The sequence below is a fragment of the Manduca sexta genome, unplaced genomic scaffold (genome assembly GCF_014839805.1).
Source record: "Manduca sexta isolate Smith_Timp_Sample1 unplaced genomic scaffold, JHU_Msex_v1.0 HiC_scaffold_2737, whole genome shotgun sequence".
Lineage (NCBI taxonomy): Eukaryota > Metazoa > Arthropoda > Insecta > Lepidoptera > Sphingidae > Manduca > Manduca sexta.
In genome coordinates, this window is record NW_023593731.1 from 1 (window position 1) to 15,465 (window position 15,465).

Here is a 15,465-nt window from a genome sequence, read left to right on the forward strand (position 1 = left end):
GTATTTGTATCGGGCGTGTTCACTCCAGAATGAATTTCGTCCCAATGGTGTTTCTTCAACGATGAGTTGTACTTCTCCAAACAAGTTTGTAACGATAAGCTTAGCTTAGCTGTACCCCTGGCATTGTCGACGTCCACGGGCGATAGTAACCACTTACTATATAGAACGCTGTTAGCTCGCCTGTCTTCGGAGGCATAAAAAATGTTGATCATCTTATTTGGTAATGAAAGCGTAAAGCCTGTCAAATCTCTCAGCTTATAGCAAAATATGTCAAAATACCATTCTTGCTTAAGTTCTGATGGTTGTAGGATATATTTTATATCCGCCCGGATAGCGACCACTGTACACAAGGTGTTAAAACCCGCAACAGTGGCTCACGTGATTTTCGCGTTTCGGGATCAGCCTGTATATATCCTGTACAATCAGGCCGGCATAATTGTGTCGACTGCCGAGGGGTAATCATCTCTCGTCGGTCGACATTCCATGGGAAACTACTCCACTTACCATCAAGTACAGTGGTGTCACTATGCTGTACTCATATAAAAAAAAACCTTCATGTAAGCTGAATTATTAGAATATGCTTTAAATACCTAATTTGGTTATAACTGGGCACAACACTAACATGACCCCATTGAATCAGTCCCATTAGGAACAGACAATGAGTTTGCGTGTCGGGTTTCCTACACGAGACGGGCTAATTTGTAGGGCGAGTGATGATGTAACAATGTAACTGGATATACGTACTAGCCGGCTGATTGATGATCACTGTACTAGTACTATATTGAGGCCTTAATTTTCATGATTTATATCATGCTTGAGTCATTAGCACCGGTCGTACTGCATTGTTTCGTATGATTCATATGCGTATGTGTTGCAGTGTTTTTTATTAGGAAAGGTCCGGGAACGGTTAATGAAGTGTTACAATTTGTCGTTGTCAAGATTTACAAGAAGAAAACACAAATTATATTCATTTGGGCTGCCGATACTAGAGCTACGTCCTAAAATATTGACTCTACGATAGTTTTCCAAGATTATATACTTTCCGAGCTCTCTTTTTTTGAAAACAAGGAACATGCAAGCATTTTAAATCAATTCACATAATTTAATATATTCCAAACAAGGTAACATCGAAATGGATGGCAGATCAAGAGAGACAAATGTAACTTGAAAATGAATTCGTAATCAAGCTATCGCATATCACAGTCGTATAATTTCAATAATCGTACAATTACAACTTATTCCATATACGGTCATATCGCGAAGGCATATCTGCGATCAAGAGCCAACATATGCGTCATGGCGCTGCGAATGGCCCGTGCCGTGGCGACCGACGACCGGCGACCGACGCACGCGATCAGCATATTGACAAACTATTGTCTAATGTCCATGTAAAGTACCAAGAATGTATGGGTAATTCTCTCTCAGTCATTCTGTTCTATTCTTGTAGATCGTAGCCAATTGTCTATAGAATTAATGGGTCGGATTGTAATGGTGTGCATTGTCTGCAAGTTCAGATGGAAATTGTACGTAATTATTAAAAAGTGTTATTTACAAAAGTAACTGTTTATGTGACGTTATTAATGGTCTGGGAATGTCCGTTTGTGGTAAAGTAAATAAAATGCACTCACATAGCACTCTACAAATATTTGGACAAGTATATTTCTCGAGTGAATATTCTTTATGAACTGACTCATGTCCGTTATCTTTATTTTTAAATCATCACGTCGTGTTTACACAGACGCCGTTACAGCACGCGTACAGCCTGCTAATGCAATAACTGTATCGTAAATTTCGTACCGACGTTTATTCGACAAGTTGACGTAACACCAACGGATATTTATGTAATTAACATTGTACACACGACTGTCCCAAATTGACAGCCGTTCGCACCCACCGGGCCGTTGTTTATTTTCACCCACAAATACGACTCGACGTACGGCGAGCTTACGCTGCGACCGACTAACCTTGACCTCGCAGCTTTTACTCGTTCGAGTTAAGCCGATTACCTTACTACGCCTTCACCCCGTTTACCAAAAAAGGATTATACTAATGATTGATTCTCTAATTGTTTCAGTTGGAGAACGAAGTAATGGTAGATCCTTGGAGCAGCATGGACTCATCGAATTCGCCATTAACCGATTCCGGGCCTTCGGCAAGTGAAGACTGCACTCCCTCCACTTCCAGTGAACCGCCTCGCAGGCAATCAGATGTGTTTCCGATCTCGCCGGACGCGCGCCGCTTACCCGACCAGAAAGACACCAAATCGAAAACATCAGCTCCATCAAAAACAACAGACAAGGCGCGCTCGCGAGATCTCACTCTTGAACTAGAGACCCTCGACCCAGATCCCCGACAACGCCGGCCGCATTTCCTCGACGATGATTATCAGCCGCCTTCCAGATCAAACATAGAATGTCGAATTCCCAAACCTCATTTTCTTGATCATTCCCCTTCGCCTGATGAGTTAGACGAACGCAGTGACATAACCAACCCAAACTTCCTGGACGATGAAGTCGACGGCGACGACAGTCAAGCACAAAAGAAAGGCGGGGCGTTACCCAAAAAAACACAGAAAACTACCACGAACTATACGCCGCAAGAGGAGCGACCGCATAGGACCAGTTATAGAAGTACGTTACATTACGGGTTGGAAAATGCGGCAAGATCTAGTGAAAGAGACAAAAGAGCGTCTCAACTCTACAGGGGGACCTGGCCAGGAGAGCGCGACGTCTGGACAGGTCATGACTCCGTAAGCGTTCGTAGTTTCTCCAGCAATGGTTCCACAGAGGGGCATAGACCTTCATCCAATTTAGAAAACAAAATGGAGTGTGTCTGTTCATTAATATCGCTCTTAAGTTTATCTCCAGAGAATAATGCTGATTTAAGTGGGCCTCTCTTGGAGATGAGCCGTTCCGTAGAAAGCTGTATTGCCATGAGGCAAGCTGGATGCATACCTCTGTTAGTGCAGTTAATTCACTCGAAAGTGCCCAGAGAAACTAGAGATCGCGCTGCAAAAGCGTTACGAAATATCATTCACACTCAAACTGACGATAAGGCGGGAAGAAGGGAAGCGAGGGTGTGGAGGTTATTAGAGCAAGTAAGAGAATATTGTTACGTTTTAGAAGACCTTGTAGAAGCTAGGAAAGAGGGGAAAGAAGTTATAGAAGACGATGCGACTAAGCATCCGAGTCAGAGCGTCGCGGCCCTGATGAAATTGTCGTTTGACGAGGAGCACAGGCACGTGGTGTGCCAGTTCGGTGGGCTACAGGCGTTAGCCGCGCTCGTCAGCGGTGACCAGGCGGCGCACGGAAGCAGAACTGACGACAACACATGCCTCACCATGAGGAAATACGCGGGCATGACACTAACGAACCTAACGTTTGGAGACGGAAACAACAAATCATTACTATGTTCTTTCAAAGATTTCATGTTGGCGCTGGTTGAACAACTGGAATCGCCCAATGACGACATGCGTCAGGTTTGTAGAGCAACCATTTGTCTTTGTCAAAAAATATTATTTAAAACATAAATATCTAAAACGGCCTTTTTATTTCCATTGCAGGTAACGGCTGCTGTATTAAGAAACCTGTCATGGAGAGCAGACACCAACAGTAAACAAGTACTAAGGGAAGTAGGCGCGGTCAAAGGGCTTACGAAAGCTGCGATGACTTGTCAAAAAGAAGCTACACTCAAATCAGTCCTATCGGCTCTATGGAACCTAACGGCTCATTGCTCCATGAACAAAGTGGCTTTGTGTTCCGTGGACGGAGCCCTGGGATTCCTCGTGGACATGCTCAGCTACAATTCACCGACCAAAACGCTAGCCATCGTGGAGAACGCAGGTGGTATAATGAGGAATGTGTCGAGTCACATTGCCGTCCGCGAAGATTACAGACAAATTCTCCGCGAGAGAAATTGTTTAAGTGTCTTGCTGCAGCACCTGAAATCTCCTAGTTTGACAGTAGTTAGCAACTCGTGTGGTACACTGTGGAATCTGTCTGCGAGGTGCCCTCAGGATCAACAGTTCCTCTGGGACCACGGGGCGGTCCCCATGCTTAGAAGTCTCATTCATTCGAAACACAAAATGATAGCTATGGGCTCGAGCGCCGCTCTTAAAAACCTACTAAATTCGAAACCCGGCAAAACGCATATAATATCATTGGACACAACAGCGAGGAATATGAACTTACCAGCCTTACCGACGCTCGGTGCAAGGAAGCAAAAGGCTTTAGAGCAAGAGTTGGACCAAAACTTGGCAGAAACTTGCGACAATATAGAACCGGCGACTTCTCCTACGACTAGCAATAGGGAAGAGAAGAATTTGTTCACGGCAACGGAGAGACAAATTGCGATGAACTTAGAGAGGCACAGGATGACGTCGAGTTCACCGCTAATGGGCACGCTGACATCACAGATATCACTGAGCCACAGCGCGCATTTGGCGAGTTACCTTAGTTGTAGTAACACGCTGTTGAAAGGCGCTTTGGTGACGCGATCTTCAACGGGCAGCGCGGGGAATGTGAACAGGTCTGATAGTAAAGACTCGGTCACGAGCACTCATTCAGACTCGGTATTCGAAAGGGTCATGCGGACCGGTAAAGTTCCTGTACCCACACCAAGAAACAAAGACTTGATGAAGAGCGAAACAGGCGGCGAAGCGTTTAAAATGTCTTCGAAGAGATTACCGAAAGACAATTATCTTAGATACCCGTCACAACCACCCATCCCTCCTCCGAGAAGTTCGACGGAAATGAGAACCAACTATACAGAATCTGGTTTTGACGTCGACCAGGATTCGTGCGACCAACCTATTGATTTCAGTCGAAAGTACTCGGAGACAAAGAACACTGAAGTTGAAACGGAGAAACCTAAAGCAGAAACCAGTAAGAAGTACTCCAAGAAAGAGAACGCCGGCTATGGCGACTATCAGGAGACCGATCTCGACCAACCTACTGATTATTCCTTGCGTTATGCCGAACACCAATCGGAAACTGGTTCTGATATATCGGAGCCTCCCGGACCTTCAGTGCACGAGGACACCATTAAACACTTCGCGACCGAAGGAACGCCTTACGAAACTCCCATTATATTCTCAACGGCTACCTCCATGTCCGACCTTAGGGTCATCGGGAAAGACGGTAAAGCTAAAACAGCTGCAAATATAAAGGAAAACCCCGAGGCTATGACTCATTCGGACGAGAAAGATACTTGTTCTATAGAAGATCCTCCGAACCATGATAACGATAGGGCAGCATCTACTCCTCAAGCTACTTCGGCATCAGAGCCCGTTAGTGAGAAGAGGGAGTGTTCGACACCAAATTTAGCTCGGGGATGATAAGTCCCGAAAAGCCGGTTAACTACTGTGATGAAGGCACTCCTGGATACTTCTCCAGGGTCAGTTCGTTGAGTAGTTTGGGCGAGCCGACTGAGGAAGACAGCCTGGCGAAGAAGAACGCCATGGCAACCATCAATGTAGAGCCGAGCCCGCCAGAGACTAACACTAGCAGCTCCGCTAAAGACAAAGAAGGTAAGATTAAAGTTCACTGTCAAATGTAGTTTGCTTAATTGTGTAAATTTGTATGCTATTTAAAATAATAGCTCTGTTTGTAAAAATTCACATTGTGAATGCAGGGTCTAAAGCGGTGACATTCGCAACGGAGCCGGTTGCGATCGGCTCGCAAGCAGAGGCGCCCGGCCGCACGTCCGGTCCCATATCCGGGCCGGCTTCAGCTCATGTGTCGGGCCAGGTGTCCGGGATAGCGTCCGGACAAGTGTCCGGGATCGCGTCCGGACAAGCGTCGGCGCGCACGTCCTCTCCCGCACGCTTCGTGGAGGACACTCCGCTCATGTTCTCGCGCTGTAGCTCGCTCGGGTCGTTGCCGGAGTGCTCGCAGCATGACGACCAGGGATCCGTGGTCTCGGAAGTCAGGTAATGAGATTTTGTTTAAGTACATTATAACTCAAAATAAAACAACTGCTACTCATTACATTACTATTGATTCATTGACAGAGTCATTATAATATTGTATCATGTGGTGTTTGTGGTTAGCCGGCTGACGTCCGGGTGCATCTCCCCGAGCGAGATCCCGGACTCTCCGGGCGCGAGCGCGCCGCTGTCGCCGCGCACGCGCGCCGCGCCCGCGCACTACACCGCGCCCTCCACGCCGCCGCAGGGTACGTACGTCTTATATACACACGGACATTGACAGTGTAGCGACTCGTAATAGCGAGTCAAATTAACGCTTTTCACACTTCCTAATTGATCAATAACGCTATTATCATTATCTTCAGCCTTTAGAAGTACTTTACCAAACACAGACCTGCCCTGAAAATTGACAGACGGACCTGTCAAAAGCGACCTGTACCCAGCGTGTATCTATGACCTTATATAATTTACACTCATCATTAAATTAGAAAATAATAGAATCACAGAATATTTTGAAGTTATTCCACTCAACATCTTAGAATATGTGGTGTAAACTAGATGTAAAATTTTCACCATCCGTAAATCAAAAGGATTTCACTCTCCGTTTGAAACATTGGAGTCAAGCCTGCCCAACTATTTAATCTAACAGTTTTAATAACCAGCAAAGAACTTGTACACACAACCGCGTATTTGGACGATCTTTTGTACGTTACTATAGCTACACTTTAAAAGCAAACACGTCTGTTTTATTTAAAAGGAAATTATGAAAGAGCGAGTATTTTTTTTTTATTATTTCTGTACATGGATACAAGTCCTTCAAACGGAAAGTGCGAGTATTTGTTCAGTGTGGCCAGATAAAAAAGACACTTAAAATTACCACATATTATTAAGGTGTTACAAATTATTTTTATATTTGCAATACACTTCATACAAAAATAAAACCACAACGCGTTAGTATGCTCAAGTTGTGTACCAGCTATTATACGCTATAATTGTACGTTGTACGTGTCACCAGAGCCGCACATGGCGGGCTCGGTGTTCGAGGAGCGCGTGTCGCGGTTCGTGGTGGAGCACACGCCGGCGCAGTTCTCGGCCGCCACCAGCCTCAGCAGCCTCACCATCGACGACGAGCCGCATGCACACAAGGTACCAGATACTGTTCAATTATAGCCTAATATAACGTAAGCTTACTCCCAAACAGCAGCATGCATGTGCTTTTCTCTACCGATTTGAAGGACATTATAGCCTAATGACGAGCGCAGTTCACTGCCAAGTAGCACGTAGTTCAAACTTCTGTATGATGTTGCTATTGTTTAGGGGCAATCGTAACGCTTACATATTGTATAATTTCATTCAATTCCAATAAAAAATATACTAACTAGTAATCAAGCTCACATCTATACACCAATAACCAAGGGGCAATTAGAGTTCGAAATTGTTTGCATGAAAATATAAAAATTATGCAGCTAAGAGCTTCCATACTGAGAGAGGCTTCCAAGGCCTAAAGCCAATGGGTCCTAAAATGACATATGTGACTGTCGAATCTATATTATTTGTTGCAGCAATCCCTGAAATTGCTATCGAGGAAAGCACCTCAAGAGGGTCCTGGCGAAACCTCCGTCTCAAACGAAACGAGAGAAGTGGATGATGCGGAGATCAGGTATGTTCCTTTACATTCATGTTCCATTACCACCAATACATTTAGATTGGGATTGACAATATATATTTTGTTTACAGAGACCAAATTCAACCTTTGTCGTCGCATTTCACCTCCAATGCGCAAATTAAAGGTAAACTCATTTGTTAATTTTAATGACTGTGATATCATCTCTTAACTCCTACCAACTGCATTGATAAATCATTTCCAGAATCGCAAACACCGGGCGATGTGTGCAAGGTGTACTTCACGGAGGACACGCCGGCCATACTGTCCAAAGCTGGCAGTAACTCGAATCTGTCCGCGCTGTCCATCGAGTCCACGCCGGCGGGCGCGCGCCGCGACGACACCGCGCATGAACACGAACATGCGCGCGAACACGAACACGCGCCCGAGCACGAACACGCGCCCGCAACACACGACGCGCACGATACATCAGACAGTTCTAATCTCAGTGACGCTGCAGATTTACTGGAGGAGTGTATACAGAAGGGCATTGCTAAGGTACAGTATATTTTTTCAATTAATTCATAATTTGGGAAGGGATATGACTTTTATCTCAAACGTAAATATATAACATTTATTTTGAGAAGTAAGATGATTTATTGTTGCTCGCAAATTCGTTTTAAAAAATATCGTTATTAGTAGACAGAAATAGAAGGTATAAATGTCATTTTCATAATAGTTTATTGTCATTTTGTGAACAGGTGGTGAAGAACAAAGGGCCACCGTCCGAGTCATCGTCCATCGCGCATACATATAGAGACGACGTTTACGTAAGTCAACAACACATTCTGCAATACACTCACAATTTATTTCACATTAATATTAGTGCTCACTTTATTAGTGACAGTCTTGTTTGTTTGTACAGCTTACTGTTTATAACAAAATCATAACACTACCTTCCTTGGCCTTAGTCGGGTAATAAGGCGCATTGTAGAATGATAAAGACGTCACAAAACATAATCTGAGCTGAAAATCGAAGTAAATTGTATTATAATTCCTTGTTATCAATGTCTATAATATTTTTATACACAGAGATCGCTCCCGCCGTACTTGCGCTCGTCGACAGAGACTGTGAAGATGTCGCACGAATTTTCGCGAAACATGCGAGAAAGGTGAGATTTATTACAACACTTAATATTTAGATAATGTAATTCAAATATTTTATTGAATTAAATTTTTTATATTTTATGCCTCTAAAAACATAACTATACTAAATTAATTTATTCGGAACGCATTTGTTACCGAATAAAATCTGCATGAAATTAACAAACTTAATTAGTGTGCGTGCGTTTTTACGTTCACGCGTACGTTCATACATGCGTGTGCGTAAGTTCTATAATACTTGCATAATTGCTTGCAATCGATCGTTGGTTCTTATGCGTGCTAGTAATTGCTTTTGTTTCGTGTGTATCAGTTCAGTATTGTAAATGTAACGCGTGATATTGTGACTGCAGTTCGGAGAGCGAGGCGCCGCCGCTGCCGCCCAAGAGCGGCGCCGCGCCCCCGCCGCGACCCCCGCCGCCGCACCACGCAGGTACATCTCACCCACACCCCTCGACCCCTAAATAAAAATAAATAATATCAGCCCTGTATTATATACTTGCCCACTGCTGAGCACGGGCCTCCTCTACTACTGAGAGGGATTAGGCCTTAGTCCACCACGCTGGCCCAGTGCGGATTGGTAGACTTCACACACCTTCGAAATTCCTATAGAGAACTTCTCAGATGTGCAGGTTTCCTCGCGATGTTTTCCTTCACCGTTAAAGCGAACGATAAATTCACAAAGAATACACACATGATTTTAGAAAAGTCAGAGCTGTGTGCCCTTGGGATTTGAACCTGCGGACATTCGTCTTGGCAGTCCGTTCCACACCCAACTAGGCTATCGCTGCCTATCGACCCCTGTCGAGGTATAATTACCCCTCGATAGTCGACACAATTATGCCGGCCTGTTGGAACCGGATATACACAGGCTGATTCCGGAACTCTACACACTTACGTGGACCACTATGGCGGGTTTTGATACCTCGTGTACAGTAATTGCTATCCAGGCGGATATAAAATATATCCTACCACCAGCAAGCTATGACAATTTAAACTCGTTACGCGGCCGTGTTGCGTTATCTTAGTCAAATTTACGTGGAATGATATTCTACCTTACTGTATAGTCAATGTGCCCATCTATTTCTAAAAATAATTTTATGAAATAAATAAAAATCGTAGTTTAAACTCTCATAAATCTGGTGTTTAAATTCAATTCTAATAATCAAGGTTAAAGTACATGCCAACTATATAATAATCAAGGTTTTGTATCGAGAACGATGTCAAGGATGTCGACCGTGAAAGCAATTCATTGATCTTATCATATAAAACACTGACTCATACAACAGTCTTTGTGACCGAAATTCTAGCAATTCGATAAATTTAACAAATACTGATAAATGGCAAACAGTATTGAGTCACATTTAAACGTGTAATGGCAAGTTAGGATTATCATGAGGTGTTTATTTCTATTTACCCAATATTTTGTAAATAATCACTAGTAGCCTGTTTATTTTTTCGTGACTTAAGGATTTTATAATAGAATATTTTTTTTATGAATTGAGTTTTACTAAAACAAACAACTAAATAATATCATTTATTTTTCTAAAAACTGGTGTATCAGTATGTCTATGTTTGTTATAATGTTCATAAAAATCTTATTAATTTCAGGGCGTAAACACGAGAGTCGGTTACCTGTGAAGACGCAGCGTGGATTTCGGGAGAAACCGAAGTTGCCCGCCACCTCCAATCTCGCCAGGAACGACTCCCTCAGCTCACTCAGTCTCGACTCGTTCGGCTCCACCGACAGGGAGATCTTCGAGGAGACGGTCAAGGCGGGTCTCAACCCACGTCCGAGGCAGACCTCAGACAACAAGGGCAAGCCGCACTTCGACCGGCACGCCCGCCTGCACAAGTCGCTGGACCGCAGCGACAAGCTCTCGCACCGGCCCAAGCCGCGCCGCATCGAGCAGGACCTCGCCGGCCTGTCCCCCGGCTCGCGGCGCCAGCCCGCGCCCTGCAGCCTGCCCGACCGCTCCTCGTCGCTCAGCTCGCTCAGCAACGACTCGTTCGGCTCCACCGACAAGGAGGTGTTCGAGCGCTGCGTGCGCCAGGGCATGCGCCGCACCCGCCGCGAGCGGCGCGACGCGCTGCACCGCCTCGCGCAGGACGACTACTCGCTGCTGCAGGAGGTCATCGCGCGCGGCGCCGACCCGCGACAGGCAAAAAACGTCCTCGCGCCGCCTGCGGACCGCGCGGCCGCAGGCGGGCGCGCACCCTCCGCGCACACCCCCTCCCCCTCGCACGCCCCCCACTGGCTCTGACGCGCGCGCGCTGCAGCGCTCCAACGAGTGCCTCGCGCCGCCCTCCGGCAACACCACCATCGAGTCGGAGCGCGACGAACTCGATCGCTCCAACGAGTCCTGCGCCGACGTGCTCGACGGCTCCTGGAGCGACGGCGGCGAGCCCGAGCGGCAGAAGGACGCCGACCCGCCGCCGCTCCCGCCTCCCGCCCGGACCACCCTCGAGTGGACGGACATCAGGACAGACAGGCACTTGGACGAGTCAAAGCGCAGCAACACAGACACGTGGAACGACAACACGTGCCCCGATGACGTGACGTTCCCGACGATCAGCGGGTCGGTGCATCTAACCTCGTCCATCCGTAGCGAAGTGGCAGCTCTACCCGACCTACTCGAGAAGAGTGGTCCACCGAACATGTCCTTCTCGAGACCGGATCTCACCGACAAGTTGGACGAGGATCATCATCTGATCCCCAGCCTGCATATCATCGAGGACGCTGACAAAATACTGCTTGACAACGTACCCGAACCGAGCTTCACCTCGCTGGTCGATGATGAACACAAATTCGACTCTATTATATCCGCAGCGATAGAAAAGGAAGCTGCTAGACTAGCAGCTCAATTAAAAAGTTCACAGTACGCAATGGAAAACAGTGTAACGTCACTCAATTCTGTCGACTTGGACAACATAAAGCCACCCTCACATCTTGGCAGTCTTTTGTCTCTGAGCGCATCGGCTCAATGGGAAGAACCGTCTCAAGTATCGAAAAGTCGCAACGGAGTCGTAAGAAGTCGCTACCGGTCGCGTTCATGGTGAAACGTGCTCTTAGCAACTCGATGAATCAGGGAAGCTCTGAGCACTTGGATAGCAATCCGGTCAGTTTTCTCGATAACGTCAAACCGCCTTCTGAGATGGAAAACATCGACATGGAAGGCAGTATGATATCGGTATCGAGTATAGTATCGGAAGTGGCTGAAGTCAGAGATAAGACTCCCATAGTGTTCGACTTCAAACAACCCGTACAGGACTTCCCGCTGTGCAATACGTTCAACACGGTGTTCCACGACCTCGACAAGGTGAACCCGCCGTCTCTGTTCGATGAGATGGCGGAATCCACGCTGGAAATCGAGCAGACAACCGCGCAGCAAGTGGACGACTGCGTGTCCAACACACTGAACGTGGTCACTGATATTCCTTCGGGTTCGGAAAACTGCACTCCTCTACCTTCTGACATTAGCAGCGTTGAATCCACTCCAAAGAGACAACGGGATCCCAATTACCTAACGCCGAAGGAGAAAAGGCACTTGTCTAAAGATAGATATCAGACTTACACGATAACTGATCCCGTAGCGGAGACCAGCGCCGTCGCAGAAGTCGAAGAGGAGTTCGTTACTTGGACGAAATCGGAGAGTGACCGCTCCGATGACTACGTCACGGCGACCTCTGAACCTAAGTCGAGAAGAAAACTCAGCGCGAAACAAAGAAGAATGGAAGACAGAGCTAGGTATCAAACTCAGACTGTAGACATACACAACATTCTAACACAAGAGACACACAATAAAGTTGATCCGCATATCGAAAGTCTAAAGCAGCGATTGGCAGCTAAAAAGACGCTCAAACAGAAGCGCATGGAAGACGCGGAGAGGTTTAGAACTAGGACGATAAGCGAGGACATACCTCCGTCACCGACGTTTGTCACCAAGGATGCTAACTTTGAGAACGTGGAGACGACCACAGGGTACGACAGTTTGTCGTCAAATGAGCTGAACCATCAACAGATCCATGATGACAGGGCTCCAGAAGACGACGTGTTCTCCAGAGATGTTGACAGCGGACACAACGAAGACGACTTTGAATTAAATTCCACACAAATGGAAACCTACACGAAAAGCTTCAGAAATTACTTACCAGTCATCGAAAGTCCAGCTTCTGTGGACATGTGTGTGGTCAATAATTTAAAGAACATAGAAATGACGGCATCTTTTCGCCGAACATTACAGAACGACAAAAACCAGAACCCCAGTAGCAGTGACTTCGCAAGCTATGAAGGAGATAGCAACTCTGAGGACAAAGCACAATCTGAATCAGACCCCGAGACGCCTAGACCAAAACCAAAGATTATAAAACCTACCTCTCGAAGAGACGAGAGCTTGGACTCGAATGATTCTTTGGAGAAAGAGGAGGCACCCAAGGCTATCAGGGGTAGAAAGAAGGCTATGTATGTGTCACCATACAGAAGAAGTGCTCCGCCTCCCAAAAAACCTTCCGCACCTCCGGTCAAACCGCCATCTAAAAATACTCCAGTTACAAAAGGAACACCAAGTTCCGTTAAAGCTCATACTAGTGCCAAAATACAAAACAAAACTGCCTATAAACCTCCTAGCGCCACTACATCGCCTAAGAAATCTGGGCCCAACAAGTCTCCATTGAAGACCGTTCAACAAAAGCCTATAACAATACCGCCGGTCGCGGCGAAGCCTTTGCCATTAGAACGACAAGGCACCTTCACAAAAGAGGAGAGCTCAGTGCCGGCGAAAGACTTGCCTGTTCCGGACAAAAAGGCTAGTGCTCCGAGGCCGACTAAAAGTGCACCAGCTGCGAAACTAACTAACACTTCCCCCTCCAGACTGCCCCAACTAAACCGGTACACAAGACCACCGGTCGCCAAAACCCAAAAACAACCAAATAAAACAGTAAAAAAAACTGAACCGGTGATGAAAAACTCACCCTCTAACCACAGCTTACAAAGCAATGAAAGTGGGAAGACGATTACAATTGCATCGCGCAGTTCGCGGCAAGGCAGCACCTCTAGCGTCAACTCTATAACTTCAAAGACAAAAGATGTAGAAAGTAAAATCGCTAATCTGTGGAAGAAAGTGGAACAGGCGAAAAAAACAACCAGGAAAAAGTGATAAAAAAGTTTGGATCGAGAGTGACAAAACAGAGACGCCAAGACTTATAAGGAGTTCCACTTTCGAAGGGCAGCCGAAACAGAGTCAAGTGTCGCCAGCAACAAAGCAAAAATCTGCCATCGGTATCAGAGTTTCTCAAATACCGAGCTTGCGACCAAAGTCTACACCAGGAAAGGTCAATCAGCCTGCCGCCAAGAAACCTACAAACACGAGGGTGTTTTCTAGGAAACAGGTAAACGGTCAGGTAACGACGTAATTTTGACAATCGTTTAGATTTGGACATCGACTATTATTAACCAGGTTCAATTGTAACGCATGAGTTTAGCGTAAGACTTGTGTAATCAATGTATTGAACTTATGACCGAATTTATTAATAGTGGGTACATGATCCGTTCTGTGAATTATGAAGGACGCGAGAAAGAATGATTGATTAGGTAACGGACGAACGGACATTCACTGCAATTAAAATATATTTTTACTTTTCGTTTACATTATAAAGATTCAGAAGTATAGTTTTGAAAGACAATCAATATTTTTAAGGAACAAATGATTTTTTTTATATTTTAGTTTTTCATATACATTTATGTTTATTTACAAAAAGATTGTGATTCGTTTTAATCAGAGTAAATCTTGGCGCACGATGATTTATTTTGTGTATATTTGTTGCATTTATTCTTTAGAAGGGACAATTGTCGCAATCCATCCCACATTCGACTGTACATTAGTTTATAGAACACGAAAGTCACAAATGATTACTGGCATCGATATATTATTACAATAGGTATAACTGGACAAGAAGTTATATTCGTTAGCGGATCTACATTGCTTAGCTGACGAGCTTGTCGACAAAAAACAACAGTAAATTATAAAATACCAATTTAAGGTACAATTTCCTTATCGATATTCACCACATTGTTATCGACCTCGATGAACCAAATTTAAGACGGACGCCGCGAAAATTAATAGTTTAAAGCAAGCTCACGATACGTCGCAAAGCTTTTATATGTAATAACTACCCTACTTTTCGTTTCATTCGGCCGCTGGCGCTTTGTCGTGCGATTTAAAAAAAGAAACATGAGTCTTCTTTTTTAAAATGGCCGCGGCGAAGCGATATTGTAAATATGAAGTGTTTTAAAATTATAGCAAGTAAGGTTACCGCGATTTGTATATTTTTCATATAAAAATACGATTAATGTGAGGAAACGTAAGGTTTGCTTTGGAGTAAAAATTGATACGGAGAGCGCGTTCTGTTGATCTATAATCTCTGTTGTTATCGTTCAGTATTTTTTTTAGATTGTTTTTATATTTTAGACCATATTTTGTAATCTTTTATGTAACTTTCTACTTAAATTAAGTACAGAACTGTGAAAATTAGGGAACATTTAGATCTTTCCTTAGAGATAGCTTTAGTTGCCTCATATTATAATTTATATTGGTGTCAAAGAGCGCGCTTTCTCGTCTCATCTTTTTACGTCTAGTCAGTTTTAATGTTAGATAAAAAGGGATTTTCGTAGTTTTGGCTTAAAGAAATTAAATTTTACACATTAAACGCGAGTGGAACGGAACAATTGTACCAATTTTTATTATAGTTTATATTTTATGGCTTCCTGTAGTTAACG

At 44.9% G+C, this 15,465-nt stretch overlaps 1 protein-coding gene across 1 annotated transcript; it reads left to right on the plus strand.

Moving 5' to 3' along the window:
- Positions 1 to 2,074: 2,074 nt before the first annotated feature.
- On the plus strand, positions 2,075 to 14,805 carry LOC115442248 (adenomatous polyposis coli protein; the record flags this gene model as incomplete). The annotated part of the gene is given in 16 exon segments (XM_037446211.1): positions 2,075 to 3,478; positions 3,563 to 5,303; positions 5,306 to 5,527; positions 5,632 to 5,929; positions 6,050 to 6,174; positions 6,942 to 7,072; positions 7,489 to 7,586; positions 7,664 to 7,716; positions 7,795 to 8,087; positions 8,291 to 8,359; positions 8,622 to 8,701; positions 9,044 to 9,123; positions 10,302 to 10,931; positions 10,933 to 11,667; positions 11,670 to 13,831; positions 13,833 to 14,805. Coding segments are annotated over 16 exon segments (8,391 nt in total), but the record flags the coding sequence as incomplete, so codon positions are not given.
- Between the last annotated feature and the right edge of the window lie 660 nt (positions 14,806 to 15,465).